A 23,676-nucleotide genomic window follows, 5' to 3' on the forward strand; every position below is an offset into this window, starting at 1 on the left:
TATACAGGAATTCTTTGCGGTATTTCCAAAACTTCTCTGTAAGTCTGACTTCAAAATAAAATGGAAAAAAAAAAAAAAAAACCAAAACAGGTGGCCAGTTTGGAATTAGCTGGGTCAGCCTGAAGATAGCTGTCAGCCACTTGGACCGGACATTGGAGGGGCCAATTTCCCTCTTCCTTCCCTATTAAGGAGGGATCTGGGAGCCCCAGCTGGGGAGGTGACAGGCAGCAGGGAAGCAGCGATAGTTGGAACCTATATGGGTGTCTTTCCGCTGGACCCCACCACTCCTCTGACTTTGAACACCAGGCCTAGCGTTCAACACTGTCCGCGTGAGCTTACTTTGGGGGGCTCTGTCTCCATGCCTTTGACACACTGCTCCTCCTCTGCCTGGAACACCCTCCTGTCCTTGCCCTCGCCCAGCAAAAGTGCCCTATCTCTGGGAAGATCCTGATGGAAGTCTCCCTCCCAGGGGCTGTTGTTCTGGCCTCTGGGAGCTCTTAACTGCAGCTCGAAGGAGTGCCTGTGTGCTGCTGGTGGTCAGAACCCATGTCGTTGGACTTTGCCCAGTGCATAGTGGACGATCACAAAAGGCCTCAGAGCTTACTGAAGACCAATGTGTCCTGAACTTTGGGGATCTGATGAAAGGTACGAACCCTCTGGTCCAGGTGAGCATCCAGGTGAGGAGAGAGGTGGGAGACAGGTGAGGAGAGGGCCGTGTGCAGGGCCGCTCTCCACTCGGGGCTGAAGGTTTTGGAAGACCAGGGGGCTTTTCCTTTCGGAGACCGCCCACTCCGGCACCTCCCCCTGCATAGGGTGGGACGGAAGCCCCGGGGCCCCTACCCATTTCTCTGCTCTTTTCCTAAGCTCAGCTGGGAGATTTGGGGGTCGCAGCCCTAGCTGGCCCTCCCCTGCTGGGGCTGCACCTGCTTCTCCTCCCAGCAGGTGCGCGGCAAGCAGAGAGGCAGGGAGAAGTTCTGCCTGGGGTCACTGCTCCCGAGACCCTTCTCACACTCATTGTTACTCAACCTTTTGCCCTCCATCGCAGTAAATCTCCTTCTCTTATTCTCCACGTTGATATAGTAAGTTGTGTCATTTTGAGAAGAAATACATAATAGTATATTAGAGGAATCATGGATCTCCTCATTCATGCTTAGAAAAAATTTATTACAATGTAAGAAAGTCTGAATAGCATGAATTTATTATAATGATTTAACACTTCTGCACTTGAGTTAAAAATGCCTCTCCATAAATAACTGTCCCTGGAAAACATAGCAAATTTACACAGTTTACCATTTCCCAATGTTATATAAATCCAACAAGCTTAAATCACCTCCAGCTGGGAGGAGGACACTGAAAGCCAGGGCTGGGGGGGTTCATGGAGTCTCGGCTGGCAGCAACAAGAGGCGGGACAGCTGGCCTTCCCTTCTTCCAGCCCCTCGTCTCAGCACAGGGGAAGAGAAGGACAAAGAGCAGGGATACCAGGGTTTATAACTGCAGCACAGGTGAAGGACCGTGGGCCTTGGACATCCTGGTGGCGGTCAGGCCGGGGCTGTTGTCTGTGCGGTGGTGCCAGTGAGGTGCGGGCCAAGGCCGCCCAGCTATGGACCGCAGAGGAAGGGGAGGGAGGGCCCGGCGCCCATGCCTTGTGCAGATCTCAGACGGGACGGGACCTGGTCTTCCGGCCGAACGCCTCTTGTCTCCCGCACCCCAACACTGCTCTTTGTTCCTGGGACTTCTGGTCCCTACATTCCAGGGAGCCCCCTCTGCCTCCACTGGACACCCTGCCTCAGCCTCCTTGCATGGGCATCTTTGCCTAATCATTCTAGTTTTCCTCTGGGCTAGTTTTCCTGGGCTAGGTCAGCGTTCGAGGCACCAACTCATAGGGTAGGAATTACCATCCCCTTTTTATAAATGATTTTATAAATTACTGTATTTGAGGCTTAGAAAGTATAATTGATAAAGTTTAACTTTATTTTTTTATTTGAAAGAGAGGCAACTAGCGAGTGCAAGTGGGGGAGAGGGGCAGAAGGAGAGAGAATTCTAAGCAGGCTCCAGGTTCACCACAGAGTCCCTACGTGGGGCTCAATCCCACAACCCTGGGATCATGACCTGAGCCGATATGAAGAGTCAGATGCTCAATGGACTGAGCCATCCACGTGCCCCTGTAAGGTTTAACTTTATAATAAAGTTTAAATTTATAAAGTATAACTTGCCTAAATGTGTACATCTCACAAGTGGTAGGGCTGAGTTGATTCCAAGGTCAATATTTGTCATCTTTGGACACTCAGCATGCTAATAGGGAGACAAACAGTACACAAGACAATACAGCACAGTTTGAGGTGGGATAGGACAGAAGGTTCTCTGGAGCATTAGCAGAAGCAGAGAGTCTATAAGGATGCCCGGAGGGATCAGGAGAATATGGAAGCGGTGACAGCTGAGCTAGGTCTGGGAAAGTCATCCGTGAGACAGAGATGTGGAAAAGCCACACAGATGGCAAAGAGCAGCGTGTCTTTGGGAGGTGGCCAATAGCTGTGAGTTGGAAAGGTGAATAGAGCAGAGAGAGGAGGGAGGTGCGGTGGATGAGGGAGGTGGGGTCAGATGCTGAGTCCTGCCTGGTAGGTCACTCTAAAGTGCATGCTCCTTGCCCTGTAAGCATCGTGGAGTCCTTTGGGTTTTTAAACAGGAAAAGTTAAGTCTTAGATTTGTTTGGAGAGAAAATGTGAGTCAGTGTGGGAATAGAGAGGGAGCAATAGAATGTCCCCGGACCCCTCAGTACAGCCCTATCTTTCTCCCTGTGAGAGAGGAGTAAGCAGCCTGGAGTATTCAGGGTACTGAACTTTGGAGGCACACATCTGTTTAATTTCTTCCTTCTCTCCTTTCCTCCCTTCCACCCGTACACCTACCTATCCATCTAACTGATAATGATGAGAGTCTGTAACGTGCCAGGAATCATGCTCCTTTCTTGGGACTGAGTGATGGCTAAGACCAACATCTTATTCTGGCCACCATGGGGCCTACCATCTAAAGGAGGGAACCGATAAACAGACAGTCCTAGCACAGTAAGTGTTGTGATAGAGGATATACAGAGAGCTAAGAAAGCTCATGAGAAGCTCACGAGAAGGGTATCACACTGTCTTTAGTAACTAAGGAAGTTCACAGTGGTTGCAGCACAGAAGTCAAGAGAAAGAAACAGCAGGGAAACGAAGGGGCCAAACCATGAAGAGCCTCATGCATTAATGCTCAGAAGGCCACGCTCCCACTTAAGTGCAATAGGAAATGAAGTACTGGAACTTTCCAATGCTTTAAGCCAGGGCGTGACATGGCAAGATGACCGTGGTCGCTTCACGGAGAAAAATTAACAGGTAACCCTTAGGAGTGCTTATTTACCTGTGCTGAGTGCTCGACATGCTCGCTGCACCTTCACGACAATTCCGAGGTAGACTCTGTTACGATCCCCATTTAAAGATAAGAGCAAGGCAAAGAGGGTTAAGTCACTCTTTCAAGGATGAGTGCAGGCCATCTAGCAGGGAGCCCAACACAGAGACTGTTGTCCTAGAGACGTGTCAGCAGAGAGGGCGGAGGGGGCAGATTGAGGAGTAGGAGGTGGACTCGTTACTACTCGGGTTTGACCGGAAGACAGAGGGGGGAGAAGGGAGTAATGGCCCTCCCACCCCCAGATTCTGAGTTGGAATTCTATTCTTTACTGGCCGATGGCCTCAGTTAGGGTTGGTCAGGCCTCATGTTCGTTATCGGTGCACAAGATAACATGCTGAACACTAGGCACGTGTACATGTTTCCCTGTCCTCGTTCCACAAAGAATTAAAGGTGGCTTACAAGAGACACTTATATACTGAAATGGTTTTGTATTTTTATTATTTTTTTAAAGTTTATTTATTTTTAGAGAGAGAGCGAGCGAGCGAGCGAGCGGGGGAGAAGCACAGAGAGAATCCCAAGCAGGCTCCGCCCCGTCGGCGCGGAGCCTGACATGGAGCTTGAACTCCCTTACTGTGGGATGGTGACCTGAGTCGAAATCAAGAGTCGGATGCTTAACCGACTGAGCCACCCAAGCGCCCCCCTGAAATGATTTTTTAAAAGTACAAATATCATAAGCATTGAACAAGATGGCGCACAGGGCTCGGAGCTGGTTGAGTGAGGACTGTGGTCTTGCCACCTCCTCCTCTGAGGGATACCTGCAGTCCCCTTGATCAGGGGGAGGTGCCAGATTGACCTGGGGAAAAAGGGGCAGGATAGAGTCTCTGGCTGTTAATTGGATCCACGAGTCTGATCTCAAAACTGGGCATTTCAGGCACACAAGCCCTCCCCAGCATCTCTTAGCACCTAAAGCCACCTAGACAGGACCATTTTTCCTGTGTCCGAGTGCTGTGATAGTTCTTCTTTGCTGAACAATTTGGGTGACAGGCACGTGGAAGGGACTCAGGGGTGCATGTACATTGAAACTTCCTTTCCAGCAACCACACAGCCTAGAGGAGACTTGGGGTCCACGTGATGGGAGTGGGTTGGAATCAACCAGGAAAACCTAACAGTTTGTGGCAAACCGTTTCCTCTCTCTGAGCTGACCCACGCTCCTGATGTTTAACACATACTGAGGAAAACAACATTTTGATAACTTGTGGTGCTGCTCTTGCTTCCAAGCTACGCCTCACAGATCTGAGGACTGGTGTCGAAGGGATGATTCGATACCACAACCACATGAGGAGAATAGCCATGGAGCTAACTGATTAACTTAAAATCTCTCATATATATGAACAGTTGCCCACATTAGAAACAATATGCACTGAGGGGAGGCTAAAGCACGAGCTGGGAGGAGTCTGCTGTAGCCTCTCCACCTCATTAATGACCGCAGACTTCATCCGGCTCTCTCCTTTAGGCCTATTGCTTCCCAGAGTCTCTGGCTAGCAAATCTCTCGTAGGAGCCAGGTGCTGGGAGCTGGGCCAACAGCCAAGGGCAGCTCTGAAGGAGAGGGCCCCTCCTTCCTCGTGACGTTTGGGGTTTTCTAGAGAAGTCCCCACCATGGGGTCTGTTTGGATGAACACAAGTGTGCCTCCAGGAAGCATGACTGTCAGCAAAAGCTTTTCCTTGATTAACCTTAGTTTCCTAAATCAGGCACTTTGGGCCCTTGTAGGGAGCTTTGGTGGACATACTTTGCCTTTTCCCATTTTGCAAACACTGGTTGTTTTTTCTCTCACAGAATAGTGGGTAGCAGGGTAGGCAATGTTGTGGCCCTATGTGCAGCTCTCCTAATACGTATCCAGTCTTGCTTTGAGGAAGCAGCTGGAGGCAGTTACTTTGGGAGTACTTTACCAGGAAGAAAGCCTGACCCCTCTGTGTCTGCTCCTCTTTTCATACGATATCTGCAATTAGGTCAAGGGTCCAGGCTCTACAACAGCCTCGAGGTCCTACAAGAACCTTTTCATATATATATGTATCTCCACATATGTATCTCCAAGACAGAGTAAGATGTTAACATACACTGTTCAATTCATAAGGAAGATACTGGATTAGACACAAATTCACATCCTACTGCCCTGACACACAGGAAATGCCCACAGGATACAGAAAGGCAACTGGTGGGGGAATGTAGCATATGAAAAATACGTTGATTGATGCTCTGCTGAAAATTCATCTTGGCTCTTCCAAATTGCTCATGCAGGGGGAGGTAAAGAAGCAATTAAACTCCAATCTGTGGCATGTGATAGACTCACCCCAAAAGACCTCAGCTTAAATCTCACTTATGATTCTTCTAAAGGCAAACAAGCTTCTTAAAGAAATCATAATCCTTTTCTTGGTCCTTCTGGCACCCTCTTACTCTGGAGAGCTGTAAAGACACTGGCGTCCAAACGGGAGAGTGTCGTTATGGCTAATCCAAGGGGGGATGTACTTAAGGTACTCATGACACCTGGGGCAAGGAAAAGAAAGTTCTGGAAACTTAAATTTAATTGAGAAAATGGCTGAAGGCTCTCAGCTTCTACCCCTTCTGCCACACCAAAAGAAACTCCAAACACTTGTTGAAATGGGATGAAATGGACTCAGTTACTCTCACAGGGGTGAATTTTAAAAGGACATTGTAATTGGCAGTATTTTTTCAACCTTTCAGTTGAATGCCTAAACCTAGTTAATCTTGACCTCGAATTAAGGATATGGTATTGGTAGGTTCCATTCTTTTTTCCAAAGAGCAAAAAGACCCAAGTAAAGGAAGGCTGAGTAGAGATGATAGGGCCTCAGCCTGAAGAGACAGTGAAATTGAGATCCATTCAGATGAGGAATCTGCTTAACAAGGCTTTTGTAGGCTTAAATAATCTAGTTTTGATAAGGCCATGCAGGCTCACTAAATGCAGTTTGCACTGGGTGGCCTGACTTTGGCTACCAACGCTCACTAACTGACAAAGACTCTTGGTCCTACTTCAAGCCTGGGACTGGTGAAAGGGAGAGAAAAAAAGCAACACTTTCCAGATCAAATAAAGTCATTGAGCATACACATCTGGGGACACATTTTCCCCTTGCTTCCAATGACCGAGAGGTTTTAAACTCACTGGCTCTACCGGGCTCATCATGCTGCCGATCAGCATGAGTGCCCACCAGAGCCCATTGTAAGCTGAAGGACCCATCTCAAGAGCTCTGCTGAATAGGAGAACAGAGAGAAAACGAGGCCTCAAGTGTACTTCTTCCACAGGCCTTCTTGGGTCAAATGGAGGCCCAGTGGGAAAGATGGAGAGACTCTGCCTGGGGTGGTGAAGGAGAATCTGGCAAGTAGAGATGGTTCTTTGAGGTCATGAGACAGTGGGACAGTGATCCTGAGCAGAGCACATAAAAGGCCTGGTCACCAGGGCCTTTGATCCTCATTAGGTAGGAGGGAGCCCCGGGGAGAGCCTATCAGCCTGTGGTAGCTGATGCCCCTCTCTAGCTCTGCCATCTTCCCCAGATACAGCCATGGGCAGTTCCGAAGAGTGAAGAATATAGACACTTGGGCCAATAAGACGTACTGAGATATTGCTCTTATTTATCCTGGGAAATGGGTGGACGGCAGGAAAAGCACTTTAGGCCTGTGCCTCCATTTTGTTTCCTGAGGGTAGTCACTCTGTTGTGTGATTTAATGCTGGTTTCCAAGGGTTGGGTGGGTCCCTCCCCCTAGCCCATTGTGCCCCTTGGTTGAGGGATGGGCAGCTGCTGGGCTGATGACTACTGATACTGGCTCACAATTAGTCCCCAGGGTTGCTTGTGAGCATAAGCACAGGAGCTCCAACTTTGGGATTCAATGGCTACGCGCACAAAGAGGCAGGCAGTGAGGGAACAGAGGTAAAGGAGAGGTAAAGGGTCTTTCTGAAACTGCTTATGTTACAAAGGGGCTACTTTGAAATCAGAGGGATCTTTCAGTGAAAACATTTTCCTTGTATACGAAAGAAAGCCAACCTTTTCCAATAAAGTATTGAGAAGGAAACACTCTTGAAATCAGGCCGAATATGACAAGGCTTGGCCTAGAAAAGATCCTACCCTCCACCCCCATAACCCCTTAATGTGTTACCTACTGATTGGTCTGACCAAAACCACTCCGGGTTCGTAGAATGATTTCTGTGTTCAATACACAACAGGATGCTAGTATGGGAGAGACACGGTTACTTTGCCATCAAATAATTTAACACCCTAGATCAGTACATAAAGAAGCCCACACATTTCTGATGGAAATTTTGTAGCATGTGTTTCAATGTCAAATGAAAAAGATATCTTCCAGAATTTGATTCTCCTCCAGGTCTTCAGGGGTCCTGCCTGCCCCCACCTTGTTCCAGATTGATTTTCGAGGACTAAATCGGCAAGTACTGTGATTCCAGGCCCCAGCTTCTCTGGAGGGATGGGGCTGAGGTTTGGGAGCAGACTTTGGACTCAGAGATTGAACCAAATCCAACAGAGAGGTCTCATACCTGCAACACACACACAACCCAGACAGAAAATGATCAGACTGATGGAACATTAGAATCCAAGAAGCCTACAGAGTTGGACTGCCTGGGGTGAGAATCGGATCACCGCTCACATCATTTCCAAGAGGGCCTTCTAGGGGAACTTTAGAGAAGGTAAACAGCAGAAGGCTCCTGCTGTCTGTCTGTAAGCTCTTCTCTTCTGCTGATCGTTAACATTCTTTTCTAACCTGTGAAGGGAGACTGTGGAGTGGGCAAAGGAATTTGACAATAGTAATGACAGACATAGTAACATTTATTGCAAGCTTACTGTCAGGCACTGTTCTTAACGCTTTATATATATTCAACCTTCACTTAACCCTCTAAACAACCCAGTGAAGTAGGTATTATACTAGTCTGATCTCCACTATATACACAAGGAAACTGAGGCTCAGGAAGTAACTCATCCAACATGAAGCCATTATATGACCAAGTCAGGATTTGGACCCAGGTAGTTTGTCTCCAGTGCTCACATCCTGAGGCTCAGGAAGTAACTCATCCAGCATGAAGCCATTATATGACCAAGTCAGGATTTGGACCCAGGTAGTTTGTCTCCAGTGCTCACATCCTGAGGCTCAGGAAGTAACTCATCCAACATGAAGCCATTATATGACCAAGTCAGGATTTGGACCCAGGTAGTTTGTCTCCAGTGCTCACATCCAGGACACTAAAGCTGCCTCTCCAAGTCTTTGCAGCCAGCCAGACCTGGTTTAGATCTCTGCTCTACCATTTGCAGGCTGTATGATCTTGGGAAAGTTCTTCAACCTCTCAGTTCAGTTTCTCATGCATAAAAGGCTAACAGAACTGCTGTTACAATTAAATTAATCGGTTGGTATAAAATAACATAATAAGTACTCAGTAAATACTAGTTCCCTTCCTGCTATCTTACTCCCACTCTCTCTAGAACCTTGGGAAAAGACACTCTCATGTGAATCTATAAAGAGCCCCCTCCAAAGAAAGGCTGCCTTGGTGTCTAGCATTTTCATCAGAAAGGGTAAGTTTAGGGGCACCTGTATGATTCAGTCGGTTAAGTGTCTGACTCTTGATTTTGGCTCAGGTCTTGATCTCATGGTACATGAGATTGAGCCCCGCATCAGGCTCTATGCCGACAGCTAGGAACCTGCTTGGGATTCTCTTTTCCTCTCTCTCTGCCCCTCTCCTGCTCATGTGTGCACGCTCTCTCTCTCTAAATAAAAATAAAACAAAACAAAACAAAGGTAAGCTTAGGGCAGCATAGAGGCAGAGAAACTAGTGGTGGCCAATAATATGTATCCTCATCCACGGCCTATTTGTATGTATGTCCAGTATGGAACGTCAAAGGCATAAATGTATCTGCCTCCACATTCATTCATATGAGGGGCAAGTAATTTCTACAGATACGTCATGAAGCCTCAAGCAGGGCATGTGTGACCTGTGCATCTGCACAGGGCCCTGGACTTGGCTTAATGCTCTTCTGTTGTGGTCTTGAAACTCTTGATTTTATCTTTGACCTTGTGTTTTTGAAGTCTGATGAGACCAGGGAGCAGGTGTGTTAGCAGAGGAGATGTGCTGGGTATGCATATGTGGGTTTGGACCCACAGGCACAGTGGGCAATGGGCAGTGCCTATGCCAAACAGCTGGCCTGCCTTCCTGGTGTGCACATTCATACCAGAAGCAGCCTGGGGCACTGCAGGGAGCCAGGGGTGTGGCTGGGCTAGGACCTGGGCCCAGATTGGTTACGGTTATGGTGAAGGCAAGCAGCGGCAGCAGCGGTGAGAGGCTGGCTTGCCTGTCTTTTCCCAGATCCTGTCCCCAAGGCGAAACATTAGCTCTCTGGCCTGAGCGCAGAGATGGGAATGGTGGTGTTTAGGCAATAACACGTTAGTAAATTATTATAAAATAAAAGTATATACATGGACATTGCAATAAAGCATATCGAAGAAATATCAGAATTCTTTGAGGAGTTTAGAATCTGGTCTTAAAAACTGCTGCATCATTGCAAAGCAAATATCCACAGGTTCAGAAATAGCAATTAAATGTTAAAGACTGTCGCATCTGATGGAAAAGAACACTATTTTCACATGCAGCTTCAAATGAACTAGTGAGGAAGACAGTTTTAAAATTAATTTTCCTACATCATGAAAGATACAGCAATAGAAAGCAAAAGTAGGAGTTTAGAATTATATACAAATCATTAAGTGACTTTTGGTTTCTTGTATGACCTCTACAAGTTATAGGAAAAGCCAGGGAAAAACAACACAGTACAAACTTATACTTAAAATTAGATTTTCTGACACACATAAAGCTAATGTGTATAAAGAAACGAATCTTTTTAGAAAAATTGCTCTGTGTCATCAGCTCAAGAGATACTGAAATTTATATTTTTAAATCATTTATCAGAAATCTATCCCAGTTTTGTCAGAGCCTTTAATATATCCCTAACACTTCCAGTGTCAGTAGTATCAGCAGAAATATTCTTCTCAAAATTAAAAATTGCCAGAAATTATGTGCGCTATTTCATTTGCCGAGAGTGACTGATTTGCTTTTAATTGTATCATTTAAAATAAACTTGCTAAATGAATCAATTTTGATGATCTAATAAATGAATTTAAAGAAAAGCCAGCCAGAAAAATCTTAGGATCAGTCAAGTTATCACATTAACAAAGTATTATTATTTGTTATATAAAATTATGACCACAAAAATATACATTTTTTTTGCTATCTGCAGGTGTATGTTATTACTCACGAATCACCATTACTGGTTATGCTTTATAAGTTTCTTCTGAAAAGAAAAAGCTTTGCATTTTAGGACCTTTAACTGCACATTTTCATCCTACTTTTTGAACAACGGACCCCACATTTTCACTTTGTGTTGGTTTCATAAGTTATGTAGCTCGCCCTGCCCTCAAGTCCCAGGCAAAATCAGATTATATTTCATGCATGGAAATGTCATCATTTTCTATGATATGAAAAACTGTAAACTGAAATTCCTTTTAGCAGATTTTTTTTTTTTTGCAGTTTTTATTCTCACAGCATTAAGACACTGTTTCAATACAATTATATCTGTCATTCAACACAGTGGTTTCTGTGTTCAACCAAAACATCTTAAAGTGTAAGCCAATGAGTTGGGTACTGCTTCCAAGAAAGTTTATCATAAAGACAGATCTACTTCATGCTCAAGGCACGGGCTTTGTTTGAATCTTCCTTGGAGACACCTGGCAATGGTAACATTCATCTCTTTATACGGACTGCCAAGACTTTTTTTAAAAGTTAGAAACAATGGAAAGCTGTACTTTTCTATACAATTTCATGCTTAAAACAGCTAGGGAGAGATACTCTGAATGAGGAAATAAACCAGCTACTTTCTCCATTAAAAAATTAGAGCCAAAATAATTGGGAATCAGAAAGTGTGTCAGAAATCAATCTTTCAGAGAAACAAGCTGAAACAGAGAGTAATGATAGGGATTTGTGTTTAAAGACTGATTTAATAGGTACCAACTTATTTAACCATTGGAAAAAAAGTTGTGGGCTTCAAATTCCTTCATAGTACTCTTATCCACATATAATAGAGTAAAAAAAAGTCTCTAGAACATGGAAAGAGTGACCCACAAAACCATAGAAAGTTAGATCTGATGTGTTAGGATAAGTTAGGTTATGCACCAGGACAAATTAGCCTCAAAACTCCAATGGCTTAACATGACTCAAATCTATTTTATGCTTATGCCATATGCTTAAAGGAGGTCCAGGCAGAGAGTGGGTTCACTATCTTCTGGCTGCACCACCTGGAACACGGAAGCTTCCCTATTGTCTTGGCAGGCAGGGAAGCTGAAGAATTGTATATAGGTTGCTATAGCCGGGAAATGGCAAACACTTATCCTTATATATGATTGGCCAGAACTACTCATGTGGCTCCAGAAGGGGAGGGGAACTGGATATTGGCAAACACTAATAATGCTTAGTCATGGAGGACTGGGTCTTAGGCATCATTTGGAATAATTCTCTTATTTTACTGATGAGGAAACTGAGGTCCAGAGAGCTATATGTGAACTGATTAGGGTCACACAGCAAGTGAGTGGCAGAGCCAAAGGGTTTTTAATCCAGGCAACTTGACTTCCTAGACTTGTGTTCTTTAGTCTCTCTGCCAAGATAAAGAAGATGTATAACTAAAGGAAAAGTGAAGAAAATGGTTGCTGTTTCCAATTACATTTTATTTGAAAAGTATAGTATGATTAGTTGTAACTCAGTGTGAACATATCCACATTTCTAATCAACTGGGCTATCTTTTTGCCAATAATTTAATTTACCCTAAAGTATAAATGCTTATCTTCATGGTTCTGCTGTTATCATATAGACTCCGTTTCTCTAGAAGCCATACTTAATCACGGATTACACTGTGGCAGAGAAATCAGAAAGGCTGTGGTAGACAAGGGCCTCGGATTTCAGTGGCACCTCATAGCTAATTTCATTCAACAAGTGTTTTTAACAGTACTTTTTCCATCAGGAAAGACCGCATAATTTGCAGATTAAAAAGCAACAAATTAATAAAGATCGTTTTAAATACCACAGCTTGAGAAATCACTCAATTTTATACCAGAATTATATAGCAGTAAAGCAAAATACAAAATGAATTCCTATAGCATTTTACACTAAATACAGCAAAGAGCACTGTTTAGTTATCAAACTGTGTTCTGTGAGCAGTGTGTCTTAAGTGTGCTGAGGTGACATATGACAGGAGATTAAAAAGTTGATTAGTTTGGCCTGGCCCTGATGGGAGTTTGGTATGCAGTTAATTTAAACGGATAAGTAACTAATTCACATCCATAAAATACCATCCCTCGAAAAACTCAGACTCTATTTTTAGCCATAGGCATCGACTATGTGGGCCTTTCTTGCCTCTGTACCTCACCGAGTTGGTAGTCAGGAGTTACCCTGGCACACAGGCTGACTTAACTAGCTTCCTTATGGAGAGGCGATAAGGTGAGAAGGCTTATTTGGTTTATTCTGCCACTCCCATCCAGGAAGCAATTTGAACTTGGCTGTACTGGCATTAATTGTGTCCCTCTAGAACTCTCGTTCCAGTGTTGGCTGCCTCCTGACCTAGCAGGATACTGAGACAAAGCCCAGGGGAGGATGCAGCCTCTGGAGCTTTTCCCTCGCATGACTGGTTTTCATCTTTTGTGATTTCAGACCTTTCCTGATTACTCTCCTCTTCTCTTGCCTTTTAAATGATGGCATGTCCCAGGGCTCAATCCTTAGTTGTCATATCTTAGGTAGTTCCACTCATTCGTATGACTTTTAATATCCATATGTCAACAACTCCTAAATGTATAGCTCCAATATGAAGCTTGTTCTCGAGTCCCAGACTCACATGCCCAACCGCTGCCTGATTGGCATGTCAAATTATCCTAAACAGAATTCATTTTTTTTTTCTTTAAATCCTGGTCCTCTCCATCAATCCAGCTACCTCTGGGCCTGAGCATGTGCTGTATCCCCCGCTTAGGATGCTCTGCTGTCAGATCTCGCTTGCCCACTCTATTCATTAATGTCACGTCTTCAAAGAGCCCTTCCCTAAACGCTCTATCTGAAATAGCCATCATACCATGGTCACTTTATCTCATTATGGTGTTTTATTTTCTTTATATCACTCAATACTACCTAAAATACATGATTTATTGTTTATCTCTTTCACCAGTCATGGGCTCTGTGAGGGTAGGGTCATTATTGTGTTAACTGATAATACCTCCAGTGTCAAGAATGGTATCTGACACAAGGTAGGTAGGTGTTAAATATTGTTGGAAAAAAAGAAAATGAATGGGCCAGTGGCTTAAATTTTAAATCTTAGTGCCTTCCTCCATAGGCATTTTTTTGACAGCTAGTCTTTTAAAAAATCACCATATATTTCAAACATTCTCAAAAGTATTACCCACCCACATACTCTTCTTCTCATCTTACAAAAAAGGTTACTACACATATGGTTTGTGTAAACTACTTTTTCATTTGGTATACTGGAACATTTTTTTCCATACTAATTTTTTTACAACATTATTTTTAACGAAGAGCACTTCGGTTAGTTGCAAGGTTTTTTGAGATGAAATCAACTAATGTTTCCTATTCCTTCTCTCAATTGATCAATGCCCAAAGGTATTCCCCACTCTAATCCATCATAGGTTAGCAAACTACTGCTACCTTTATTATATTCTGTATTTTCTCTCTTTATTCCCACCCCTTCCTATGGCCTTCAACACTTCTGGAGCTTTTGCTTCATGATATACTTGGCTATATTTGGTACTCTTCTTAGAGAACCTCCTTCAACTTTTATTTTAACTGAAACCTGGCTCTCTTGCTGAGGTCAATGCTTTCCCTCCATTCTTCTCAGTGGGCATTGTTTACACTCAACATACCCTATGTATTTCATGGTCAAAGGGCAGTACTGGAATCATCACTGCTTCCATTATTGTTTTTTGATCACTATTCCCCCAGTACATTAAGTTCCTATTGCTCTGAGTATCCTGTCATCTGCTCTACCACTCTCAACCTTTCTTCATCTATATCATCTATTTACCCACTCAATCTCAGCCACTGAAGATGTTAACGCTTGGATCAGTCTTTTCTTTCAATTCACCTCTTACCATCATTCCTGCTAATGTCAACATCACATGGATGACATTGGACCAACACTCTGACTTCTTGGTTCTTTGATATCTCAGGTCAAAGACTCTCTCAGCAAGCCCAACTCTTCATATCCTGTAACTTGCCATCAACTAACATGGCATCTTTTCTGAATTCAGTAATTCAAACATACCACTACTTCCTGATGCCCACATCTTAACCACAAGCTTACTTTTTCAACTACTTCCACTGTCTCTGCCCATTGATCTCATCAGACCATTAATTCAAACAATTTTTGTTCTAAGAATGAAGATTAAAGTGGTGAACAAGATCACTAGAATTCTCTGTCCTGGTGGGACCATTAACAGCATACTTTCTTCCCAGCCCTTTATCCCTTATTCAACTTCAATTTCATGGTCCGGCATTCCAATCACTTATTTAACAATGCTCTTAATAATGTGTCCACTGTCTTTCTGTCCTCTCCCCTAAACCTGGCAAAAGCACAACAGTGCATGAATGTCTGCCTTTTCTATGAGTTAATAGCTGGGCAACTTAGTGTAAATAAAACAATGTTCAGAGAAACAAGCAAAGAGCAGATCCAATATAAATTCATAGTCACTAATCTTATGTAGGTGCTAAACATTTTCTGACAAAGCTACTGTATTTCTCTCATCAGTTGTTTTGTTCTCATTTCCCCCTTTCTCACTAGTTTCTTAAACAGATGGCCTCGCTTCCCATTTCAGAGAAAACAGAGGTCATTAAAGAGAAATTGTCTTTATCAAGTTTACAAGTCTTTCAGCACTCATCATTTCTTCCTTTCACACTGAAGGAAGTGATCCTTCTTTTAGATAAGACTAACTACTCCATTTATGTTTCTTAGGAACGTTTTTGTATTGACTATCCACTCTAGAACCTTCAATCTTTTCCTGCTTACTGGTTAATCAAGAGTGCTTAAGAAGATCTCTCCTTTCATAACCAAACCATTTCTCAATTTATTACAATCTGGCTTTCATCTTCTACCACACCGCTGAAATTCAAATTGCCAAATTCATCAAAGACCTCCGTATTGTTAAATCAAATGGAATTTTTGTAGCCCTTATTTTACATAATGTCTCTGCAGCATTCAATGTGGCTGATCGCTTCTTTATAAACTTTAAACTGTTTTATTGAAATAAAAAATACATGCAGAAGTTACACGTATTTAAAGCATATAGCTCAGTGGTTTTTAGTTTATTAAGAAATAGGCAACTATAGGGGCGCCTGGGTGGCGCAGTCGGTTAAGCGTCCGACTTCAGCCAGGTCACGATCTCACGGTCCGTGAGTTCGAGCCCCGCGTCAGGCTCTGGGCTGATGGCTCGGAGCCTGGAGCCTGTTTCCGATTCTGTGTCTCCCTCTCTCTCTGCCCCTCCCCCGTTCATGCTCTGTCTCTCTGTGTCCCAAAAATAAATAAAAACGTTGAAAAAAAAATTAAAAAAAAAAAAAAAAAGAAATAGGCAACTATTATAATTTAATTTGAAAACATTTTCATTGTCCCTGCCAAAGAAACCCTATACCTATTAGCAGTCACTTTCTATTTCTACCCCCTCTCCCAGCCCTAGACAACCACTATCTATTTCCATAAATTTACCTAGACATTTCATATAAATAAAACCATACAATATATGGCCTTTTGTGACTGTCTTTTTCATTTAGCATATGTTTTCAAGGTTCAGTCATGTTGTACCATGTATTACTACTTCATTCCTCTTTGTTGCCAAATAATATTCCACAGTATGGATATACCACATTTTGTTTATCCATGCATCACATGATAGACATTGGGTTGTTTCCACCTTGTGGCTAATGTGAATAGTGCCTCATTGTACAGTCATGTGCAAATTTTAGCAGGGACATATGTTTTCATTTGTCTTAGGTAGATAAATAGGAGTGGGATTGCAAACTCTACATTTAACCTTTTTGGAAAGAAGTATGGCAGTTCTTTAAAAGGTTAAATGTAGAGTTTGCAATCCCACTCCTATCAGTATGTGGAGGTCTTTTTTTCTGGGATTATAAAGCTTCTTCAGAGAAGAATCTTCCAATATTCTACATGGGAAGGATGTGTGGTATACTTCTGGGGCAGGGAGGGAGCCAACTTTCCCATTTGTAGACTTTGAATCTATCCTATTTTCAGCCCTTTCTGCCATCTCACCTTCCAAAGTATGACATTCCTTAATGTCTCTTCTCTGTTGAATCTCTCCATAGTTAATCTCCAGTCTTCTCTTTGGGACTAATATTCCATATATGGATGGTACTGTGGCAGAGGTACTGGGTTTTTAAATTATTACTTCAAATGTCCATTCCATAATATTTTTAGTCCCACCTCAAATCACTATTTTCCATTGTGCACATTGCTTCTAATTGCCAAACCTTTCCAAAGTTCTGACATCAATCTCTTTTTGTGTGAATACCTTTGTCAGTGCTTTCTATGTGGTAGCTTCTTCTATTCTATTTAGTAAGTTATTAATCCTCCATTCATTTTCCATTTTCCAAAAGTGTACATAAATCTCTGATATATTGATGACTTCTCTATTGCACTTATTTTTGTGACTTTATACCTTTAAAAACATTTACTTACTGTCATCTTATTGGTATCTCAAGAAATAGAAAAGATAAATATTATTTTGCAATTAATTAGCTAGGAAATACATTTTCAGAGAGGTTACATAAATTTCTTTTAGGTTTATTATCAGGAATTCCCTAATATTTTTTAAAATAGCTAATGCTGGGGCACCTGGGTGGCTCAGTTGGTTGAGCATCCACTTCTTGGTTTAGGCTCAGGTCAGGATCTCATGGTTTGTGGGTCTGACCCTTGTGTCAGGCTCTGCACTGACAGCATGGAGCCTGCTTGGGATTCTCTGTCTCCCTCTCTTTCTACCCCTTCTCCACTCATGTGTCCATGTGCACATGCTCTCTCTCTCTCTCTCTCTCTCTCTCTCTCTCTCTTTCACTCTCAAAATAAATAAATAAACTTAAAAAATTATAAATATGCTGGCATGGAGATTTATAGTAATTAAGTTTTGTACATTATTGAACTCTCTCAATTTCCTTAGGTTATTGTTTCAGTTGATTTCTTATGGGTTTTACTGGTGAGCAATTATATTGAATATAAATAATGACAGGGTTTACGAGTTTTCTATTATTTGCATTATTTATTCTTATATTATTGTACTGGCTAACACTTTTAGGGAAATGCTACAACTATAGGGTTTTTTTTAAAGGCTTTTAAAAATGTTTATTTATTTATGAGAGAGTGAGTGCAAGTGGGGGAAGGGCAGAGAGAGTGGGAGACAGAGAATCCCAAGCAGGCTCCATGCTGTTAGCACAGAGCCAGATGCAGGGCTCAAAATCATGAACTGTGAGATCATGACCTAAGCCGCAGCCAAGAGTTGGATACTTAACTGACTGAGTCACCCAAGGGCCCCTAAAACTGTTGGTTTTATAGGCACCTTTGTATAATGCTGATCTAACAGGAATTATCTATTGTTTCACAATTAAGTATCTGCCATCCAGATATTCTTTATTATGTTAGGTATTTCCTCTTTTGGCTTACTAAATTCAAGAATGAAAAATTAATTTTACTTAGTAACTTTTCAGTATATATTGAGGTGATAATAAACTTTTTCTTCTTTGATATATTGTTAAGCAATATTCTGGTTTTGGCTTCCAAAATAGAAACCACATTCTAGTTCCTAGAATATATTCTACTTGGTTATATAGTATTATTCTTTACATGTACTATTAAATTAGATTCATCACAATTATTTTAGGGTTTAAAAAATCTCTATTTATAGAGAACATTTGTTTATAGTCTTCCTTTAAAATTTTTTTTCAATGTTTATTTTAGAGAGAGAGAGAGAGAGAGAGAGACAAAGCGTGAGGGGGGAGGGGCAGAGAGAGAGGGAGATACAGAATCCCTGAAGCAGGCTCCAGGCTCTGAGCTGTCAGCACAGAGCCCAATGCAGGGCTTGAGCTCAATAAATACAAGATCACGACCTGAGCGGAAGCCAGAAGTGTAAATGACTGACCCACCCAGGCACCCGTGTTTATAGTCTTTCTTATGGTTCTTTATATCCCTATATATTATCCTTACCTGGATGGAAGAAAAGTAATGGTACCATTTCAAGAAAGAATGGCTTTATAAAGAAAGTAGAAGGATAACCAATTACCATACTGGGCCAGGAGTCCTCACATAGGTCTTCTCAGGAATCCTAAATAGCTTTTCTCAAAAGTTCTTTAATTGCTAAAGCAAACCTAGGCTGCCATTCAGATTTCTAAAGCACTTACAGAAGATATGACGTATTTTATAAGTGCTTCGCAATCACTTGTCGAACATCAGCAAAAAGGCTAGTTACAATAACAGGGTGGTCTTGAACCTGCCTAGGAAACTACAGATCTTATAGAAGAACTACTCATATTGATAGAGAGAAATTCAGATGTGTGCAGACATTGGATTGAGGGTACTACTCAGAACCTGTGTCTTGCTCTCCAATCAACAGAGGTGCTATCATAACAGGACTTTATTAACTCTAACTTAACATATTTCTTCTTAAGGTGCTAATAAGCTGTAGAATGAATACTATACCAAGTCAGTGTACCTTGAAAGGAGCTTAAAGAATTTACCAGAAAGTCAATGAGTGTATGGAGGCAATAAAGAACAATTTTAATATAACATATTAAAAGACACAGCTAACAGAGTATTACTCATGTTATAATTTATATTTTTCTGTAATCTTTACTTTTTCATCTAAGGCTCAGTTTCTTTTTTTAAAAAAATTTTGAAATGTTTATTTCTTTTTTGAGAGAGAGACAAAGAGCAAGCAGGGGAAGGGCAGAGAGAGAGAGGGAGACCCAGAATCTGAAACAGGATCCAGGCTCCGAGCTTAAGACTCAGTTTCTTATATGAGAAGGAAAAGGAACTAGAACAGCCACAACAATTATGAAGAAGAAAACAAAGTTGGAAAGCTCACATAACATGGTTTTAAGACTTACTGTAAAGCTATATTAATCAAACAATGTGGTATCAATAAAGAATAGATAGACACAGATCAATAGAAAAAATAAGAGTCCAGAAATATACCAACACAAATATTAGCAATTGAGGTTTTTACAGATGTGTTAAGCCAATTCAGTAGAGAAATATAATCTTTTCAACAAATAATGTTGCAATAATTGGACACCCATATGAAGAAAGAGGAGGAGGAGGAGGAGAATAGGAGGAAGTGGAGAAAAAGAGGAGGAAGAGGAAAAGAAGAACAGGAGGAGGAGGTGAAGGAGGAAGGGGGAGAGGAGGAAGAAGGAGAAGGAGAAGGAGGAGAGGAAAGAGAAGAAGAAGGAGAGGAAAGAGAGGAAGAAGGAGAGGAAGGAGAGGAGTGGAAGAAGAGGAAGGAGAAGAGGAAGAAGAGGAAGAAGAGGAAGGAGAGGAAGGAGAGGAAGGAGAAGAGGAAGAAGAAAAGGGGGAGAGGAAGGAGAGAAAGAAGGAGAAGGAGGAGAAGGAGAAGAAGGAGGAGAAGGAGAGGAAGGAGAAGGAGAAGAAAGAGAAGAAGCAGAATTATTTCAGTATAAACCTCATACTTTATACAAAAATTAACTTTACATTCACTAGATAGGTCACATTTGGGGCTGTAACACACACCTTAACAAACTGAAAAGAATATAAATCATACTGATTGAAAAGAATAGAATGTCTACTCTTACCTCATAGTGGAATTAAGTTACAAATCAAAAATGGAAAGATACTTGGGAAATCCCAAAGTACATGGAGATTGAACAACATTACTTCTAAATAATACATGAAGCAAGGAATAAATCTAAAGATAAACTAAAAAATATTTTTAACTAAAGAAAAATGAAAATACAACTTAAGAAAGTTTGTGAGATACAGCAAAAGTAGTGCTTAGAGGGAAATTTATAGCAATAAATGCATATATCAGAAAAAAAGAAGTGTAAAACCAGTCACCTGAGTATCCACCTTATGAAACTAGAAGAAAGCAGATTAAATCTACAGTAAGAAGAAAATAAACAATAAGAGCAGAAACCAATGTAATGAAAATAAGAAATCAATAGAGAATCAATGAAACCAAAAGCTAGTTCTTTGAAAAGATCAATAATAAAATTGATAAGCTTTTAGCCAGGCTAACTAAGAAAAAAAAACAGAGAGATATGACAGATATTACTAATATCAGAAATAAAAGAGGAGATGTCACCAAAGAGCCCATGAACATTGAAAGGATAATTGAAAAATACTATGAACAGCTATTGCCACAAATGTGATAATGCAGATGAAATGAACCAACTCCTTGAAAGACACAACGGCCAAAAATCGCACAAGAAGAAATAGATAATCTGAATAGGCCTATATCTACTTAAGAAATTGAATTGATAATTAATAATGTTACAAAACAGAAAGCTCAAGGCCCAGACGGGTTCACTGGTGAATTCCACCAACATTTAAGGAATAAATTAGACCAATTCTCTATAATCTCTTTCAGAAGATGGAACGAGAGGGAATTATTCCTAACACATTTTATGAGGCCAGCATTACCCTAACACCAAAACCAGACAAAGAAACTACAAGAAAACTACAGACCAATGTCTTTCACAAACATAGATGCAAAAATCCTCAACCAATTGGTATTTATCCCAGATATGCAAGGTTGATTCAACATTAGAAAAATCAATTAATGTAATCTATCACATCCACAGGCTGAAAAAGAAAAACACATGATCATATCAATAACCCATTAATGATAAAAATTCTCAGTAAACTAGGAATAAAGGGAACTTCTTCAACTGATAAAGAATATCTACAAAAAACCCAAAGCTACCATCATGCTATACTTAATAAGTTGAGAAACTTGCAGGTATGACACATGGATATTTTCTCACCACTTCATACTGACAAACCTAGCTACTGTAATAAGACAGAAAGAGGAAATAAAAGGTGGGAATAAGGAAATAAAACTGTTTTTGTTCACCGATGACATCACTGTCTATATAGAGAATCCAAAAGAATCAACAAAAACTCCTGGAACTCATAAGTGATTACAGTCAAGGTTACAGGATACAAGGTTCATATACAAAAGTCAATCACTATATACTGTAATGAACGAGTACAATTTGAAATAAAAAAATACAATACTATTTATGCCAGCATCCCTCTAAGTGAAATACTTCATTATAAATATAACAAAAATATATACAAGATCTACATGAGGAAAACTACAAAACTCTGACGAACAAAATCAAAGAACTAAGTAAATGGAGAGATATTCCACATTCATGGATAGGAAGACTCAATATTGTCAAGATGTCAGTTCTTTGCAGATGATCTATAGATTCAATGCAATCAATCCAATGAAAATCCCAGCATGTTATTTTGTGGATACTGACAAACTGATTCTAAAGCTTATATGGAGAGAAAAAAGATCAAGAATAACCAACACAATATTGAAGAATAAAGTTGGAGAGGACTGACACCACCTAACTTTAAGACTTACTATAAAGCTACAGTACTCAAGACAGTGTGGTATTGGTAAAATAACAGACAGATAAATCAATGGAACAAAATAGAAAGCCCTGAATTAGACCCACATTAAGTAAAATCAACTGATCTTTTGACAAAAGAAAAAAGGCAATATACTGGAGCAAAGACAGCCTTTTTAACAAATGTTCAAACATCGTCTGGGACAAATGGACATCCATATTTAAGAAAATAATTCTGGGCACAGACCTTTCAACTTTCATACAAATTAACTGAAAATGGGCTATAGACTTGGTATGCCTGTGTGGCTCAGTTGGTTAAGCATCTGACTTCAGCTCAGGTCATGATCTCATGGTTTGTGGGTTCAAGCCCTAGGTTGGGCCCCGCACTGACAATGTGGAGCCTGCTTGGGATTCTCTTTCTCTCCCTATCTCTCTGCCCCTCTTCCATTCACAATTTCTTTCTCTCAAAAATAAATAAATAAATCTTTAAAAATTAAAAAGAATAAAATAATAAAAATGGGCCACAGACCTAAAGGTAAAATACAAAACTAGAAAATCCCTGAAGATAAACAGGAGAAAAGCCAGAGAACGTTGAGTATGGTGATTACTTATTAGATACAACACCAAAGGCACTATCCATAAAAGTAATAATTGATATGATGAACTTCATTAAAATTAAAAACTTCAGCTTTGCAAAAGAAAATGTCAAGAGAATGAGAAGGCAAGCCACAGACTGGGAGAAAATATTTGCAAAGGACACATCTGATAAGGACTCTGATCCAAAATACATAAAGTACACTTAAAACCCAATAATAAAGGGGAATCTGGGTGGCTCAGTTGGTTAAGTGTCTGACTTCAGCTCAGGTCATGATCCTGCAGAGCCCCGCATCGGGCTCTGTGCTGACAGCCTGGAGCCTGAAGGCTGCTTCGAGTTCTGTGTCTCCTCTCTCTCTGCCCCTTCCTCACTCATGCTGTCTCTCCCTCTCTCTCAAAAATAATAAATAAATTGGGGCGCCTGGGTGGCGCAGTCGGTTAAGCGTCCGACTTCAGCCAGGTCAGGATCTCGCGGTCCGTGAGTTCGAGCCCCGCGTCGGGCTCTGGGCTGATGGCTCAGAGCCTGGAGCCTGTTTCCGATTCTGTGTCTCCCTCTCTCTCTGCCCCTCCCCCGTTCATGCTCTGTCTCTCTCTGTCCCAAAAATAAATAAACGTTGAAAAAAAAATAATAAATAAATAAAAATTAAAAAAAAACCCAATAATAAAAAAACCAAACAACCCAGGTAAAAAATGGACCAAAGACCATATCAGATACCTTACTAGTGTGAAGAAATACAGATGGAAAATAAGCATATGAAAAGATGCTCCATATTTTATGTCGTCAGGGAAATGCAAACTAAAACAATAATAAGATACCACAACACACTTAACAGAATGGCCAAAATCTGGAACACTGAAAACACTAAATGCTGGTGAGATATGGAGCATAGGAGCTTTCATACATTGCTAGGGGGAAGGCAAAATGGTATCACTTTGGAGAACAGTTTGGCAATTTCTTATAAGACTAAGCACATTCTTACCATATGATCCAGTAATTGTGCTCCT

The 23,676-nt window shown here is 41.3% G+C and overlaps 1 protein-coding gene across 2 annotated transcripts in view; it reads right to left on the bottom strand.

Moving 5' to 3' along the window:
* Positions 1-4,030: 4,030 nt before the first annotated feature.
* KIAA1328 (KIAA1328 ortholog) overlaps positions 4,031-23,676 on the bottom strand; it is a 348,930-nt gene continuing 329,284 nt past the window's right edge. For both annotated transcript variants that reach the window (XM_030336142.1, XM_030336143.1), the window contains one exon: positions 4,031-7,935. In XM_030336142.1, coding sequence (XP_030192002.1) covers positions 7,725-7,935 — 211 coding nt within the window. In that variant the 3' untranslated portion in view covers positions 4,031-7,724. The remainder of the gene's footprint in view (positions 7,936-23,676) is intronic.

Source organism: Lynx canadensis, chromosome D3, assembly GCF_007474595.2.
Source record: "Lynx canadensis isolate LIC74 chromosome D3, mLynCan4.pri.v2, whole genome shotgun sequence".
Taxonomy (NCBI): Eukaryota; Metazoa; Chordata; class Mammalia; order Carnivora; family Felidae; genus Lynx; species Lynx canadensis.